At 41.2% G+C, this 4,198-nt stretch overlaps 1 protein-coding gene across 2 annotated transcripts in view; it reads left to right on the forward strand.

The window, feature by feature from the left end:
- Positions 1–3,946, forward strand: part of THRAP3 (thyroid hormone receptor associated protein 3) — a 56,482-nt gene extending 52,536 nt beyond the window's left edge. Inside the window, exons 11-12 of one of the 2 annotated variants that reach the window (XM_018576592.1) lie at positions 2,513–2,662; positions 3,124–3,946. In XM_018576592.1, coding sequence (XP_018432094.1) covers positions 2,513–2,662; positions 3,124–3,135 — 162 coding nt within the window. In that variant the 3' untranslated portion in view covers positions 3,136–3,946. The remainder of the gene's footprint in view (positions 1–2,512; positions 2,663–3,123) is intronic. The other variant, XM_018576591.1, reaches the window with a different exon arrangement.
- Positions 3,947–4,198: the final 252 nt, after the last annotated feature.

Below are 4,198 nucleotides of genomic sequence, written 5' to 3' on the forward strand. Positions count from 1 at the left end.
TATATATATTACACATCACACATCTACTTTATCCCGCTGTACATTCTAGTCCGTAGGCATGTGGATGTTTGTCACTTGTATGAAGTATAGTGTGGATGCAGGGTGAGAATCAAAACTGTATTTGTAGGTAATGTAAGCCATTCCATTGATAACACTAATCTTATAGTCCAGTCATCAGTATACCACTAAACCATGGTACCATAAATTGGAGTTGGTTATATGGGCATAATCCAAATGTTCATCAGACCACAAGTACAGTATAAAAATCCCGAAATGTGTAATACAGTAAATAGCCATAGAGGGTAAGAGGACTCTTCAACAATTAATACCGTGCATCTTGGGGCATGGTATTCCTTGTATATGACCCACTTCATTAATGTCCGTATCAAATCAACAGTGTCACTCCATACCATCAGGATCGAAATCCACGTGCCTCTGCAAACTAGCAGAAGCAGAGACACCGGCACTCATGTTTTACCTGATGAAGGGATCCTTTGCGACCCCGAAACGTTCGTTGTTTGCTACCATGATGCACGTCAATAAATAGACGTATTTTGCAAATCTAGAGTGCCGGTGTCTCTGCTTCTGCTCACGATTGTTACGGCTGCCACCCGTTGACTACCGCAGCACTCATTTTCTGAAGGGATTTATGAGGTCAGGAGTGCGATGGGACCATGGATTATCTGTGCAAACTAGGCCTCGAACGTAACAGTAAGACCCCATTCACACTAAGCTACATAAAAAGTGTTTTTTCAGCGCTGATTGGAGCTGGGCAACTTTGCTCTAAAGTGCACATATTGTCATGCTACGTAGCGCTACTTTTGGCATGGACTTCGTTGCTGCTATATTGGGCTGTATCCAATCAAATCCCCTACATGGTGGCACATTGGAGGTAACAGGTTATCTTTAAGGTGACACCCCTAGTGGTCACCTTTCCACTTCACTGGTTTCAGCTGCTGAGGCAGCTAAATGTCGACACAGCAGGCAGTGGCTTGGAGCAATAGCCAGCCTGTTGCTTATTTTAAATTGCAATTGCAATAGCAGGCTGGCTATTGCACCCACCCACTGTCAATCAGCAGAGAAGGGAACTTTCCTTCTCCTTCAGGTGGTCCTCTGCTGATTGACAGTAGGCAGTGGGTGGGTGCAATAGCCAGCCTGCTATTGCAATTTAAAATATCCAATAACAGGCTGGCTAATGTTTCCAGCCACTGATGGGAGACTTGATGCCGGTCTTCTATCAATCCCTCGGACTCGAGTCCGATGGGTTGATAGGTCACCGGCAGGAGAGGGAGCACGGGGGAGCAGAGAAGGGAACTGGGATTGCAGAGTCACCGCAGTCTCTCCGCCCCGCTGGTGCCGGCTGCAGTGGTCTGTTTGCCTGCTGCCTGTTGATTCAGGCGGGGATTGAAAGACACACACCACTGCAGCCAGCGTGGAGGAGAACGGAGGAGCAGAGCGGTGGCAGCTAATCGACAACTAAACGAATCGTTGCCAACAATTCTCATTATCGATTATTATCAATTTAGTTGTTGCAGCCCTACACCTGACCCTAACGTGACTGGTTGTTCCATTGTGTTGGTCCATAATCTCTACTCTGAAACAACTGTATGCAGTTTAAAATAAGAAGCACTATAATATAAGGACCTATTTGTACTGTAAACCAGCAGTTCTGGATGTGCAGTTTGCCACAAAGGGACATAATGCAATGTTTGCATGGACCTGCACACTATCTTAAAATAGGCAGCAAAACCATTATTATTGGGGGTGGGGGGGATTTCTGATTGAAGTGAGACCTGAAAATATTTTTTTAAGGTCTAAAGCTGGTCATATACTGCTCACATTGGAGCAGAATGAGGCAGGGCCAGCAACCCCTGCCAGCCTGAACAAGAACAAAAGCCAGGAGTATTGGCAACTTAACAGTGTTGCTGTAGTTTTAGAAAATCACATATAAATAATAGGATAGTTTGTGTAAATGTTATAGGTTACTTTTGTAGCAAAAGAGGTTCTTATGAATCACAGTTGAACGTTTACAGAAATGCAAGTTCCACGCTCCTAGTTTCCCTTTTCCAGATAATGTACATGAAAAATCGATTCAGGATGAGGATCTTTCAAAATATGAGCACTGTGCACATACAGAAATCTGGTTGTGTACTCTCTCCTGCAGTGCTTATTCAGCCATGTATATAATGAGATCCATATCACTAGAAAAGAGGAGTGGGTTTAGGGGGAACTCCTGGTTTTTTTATTTGTGCGATTACCCAGCTCTGCATGCTTCATTAGGAAACATTGTCCTGCTTTAGTTGGTGGGAAGTGATGAACAAACATTCACGATTTGCTTATTGGAAACAATTGACTGTGTGGATACAGTAATGATCATGAAACAGTGATTAGATGCATTTTACATCTCATGGCATACTTTCTGTATACAGGCAATGTGGTTGCTCTTTCAGTTGATTTAACAGTCACTTTTGCATTTTCTGTGTGAATTTAACATTGAAATATGTCCCCACAGCAATACAGGTCCAGAGGAACAAGACCTTGGGGCCGAGGTGCATTCCCAGGAGGAAATAACAATAACAACAACAATGATTTCCAGAAACGGAGCAACCGTGAAGAGGACTGGGATCCCGAGTACACACCCAAAAGCAAAAAGTATTATCTGGTAAGTGTGATTCTGTTCTGGTTGTTTAATTGCTGTGCATTTTAGAAGGCTGGATGATAATTGCAACCAAGACCCCTTTCCCAGCATCTGTGGCTGGAGGGCAGACAGCTGTGTGACAGGAGCAATTTCCATTTGGTTTGTCTCCCTTGCACTTGTTCTTTGACTATGACTGCCTGGAAGATGGTCTTATATTTAACGTCTTTTCCTAAACTGCCACATTAGACACTAGAGGGAAAAAAATCATTTTTAGTTTTTTTTGTTTTTCAGTGGCTTGTGCATTTTGTCTTTTTATTCACATTCAGTTCTCATAAACTGTCTGTCATAAAGACAACTGGTTACAGAGTTTTACAATTTAAATAACTTGCATTTTTCTTTGAAAGTTAACTTTGCACGTGTTAAACAATTTAGGATAAAAGGCAATGTTCCCATTTTGCGTGTTATAGCAGCATGTTCATTTTCAGGTGCGGTGGTAAACAAAACGCCAGTGCATAGTGTGGAGACGCCCATACATTACAGTGACAATCAGTATCCCGACTCCGTCTTGATCCATTCTCATCTCTCTGCAGCATGATGACCGGGAAGGGGAAAACGAGGACAAATGGGTGAATCGTGGGAGAGGCCGTGCCAGTTTCCCTCGAGGAAGGGGCAGATTCTTATTTCGAAAGCCCGGCACCAGCCCTAAGTGGTCCCATGACAAGTTCAGCGGGGAGGAGGGAGAAATAGAGGAAGACGAGAGTGGAGCAGAAAAGGATGAGAAAGGCAGCATGCAAATGGATTAGCCAGATTTTCAGATTCTAAGATTGGACTTTTTCCTACAACCCTTTACATAGGATATTGTGAACTGCTGACATTTTTCCACTTAAACAAATTAGTCTCTTGACAGATACTTGATTTTATATTTTCCACTCTTCATTGATTTTTTTTCTTTTTTTAATTCATATGTTATGTCAATTTTGGTGAATAATATAAACTTAAGGGGATACCGTAGACCTGGACCTTGACACATTTCCACTACCCACCCAATATATGCATACATTTTGAACTCTTATTAAACCTAAATCCGATGTTTGTGTGTAACTTCAACATCCCATCCGCAAAGCAAATGTCATGTATAATTTTGTTATGTGAATTCCTGTAAAGAATTCGTTTTCTTTTTTTTATCTGTTTTAAGCTTGCTTAGTAATACATAGTTACCACAGAGATGGTATCCTTTTTAGAGAAATATTTTGAGGCTTTTCTTTATGTGGGATAATACACATTGAAATAAACCTTAATGGGTACAAACAAATTGTGTGCTAGTGTTTTTTTTTCTTTCTGTTTTTTGTTTTCTAATTTTTGTTATGCAAATTTAAATTAGTTACTTTGTATACCCTTTTAAAAAGAATAGCTCGAACATAAAAGAATCCTATTTAAAAATCAGGACTTCAACTTGATCCATAGCATATGCAAAAGCACTGAAAAGTCACACTTTCTAATTTTGTCTTAAGTCCGGTTGGGTGTGGAGATAAGAGAATAATTTAACTTTTTGTCTCAAAG

This window comes from Nanorana parkeri, unplaced genomic scaffold, assembly GCF_000935625.1.
Source record: "Nanorana parkeri isolate BGI_ZX_2015 unplaced genomic scaffold, ASM93562v1 scaffold70, whole genome shotgun sequence".
Taxonomy (NCBI): domain Eukaryota; kingdom Metazoa; phylum Chordata; class Amphibia; order Anura; family Dicroglossidae; genus Nanorana; species Nanorana parkeri.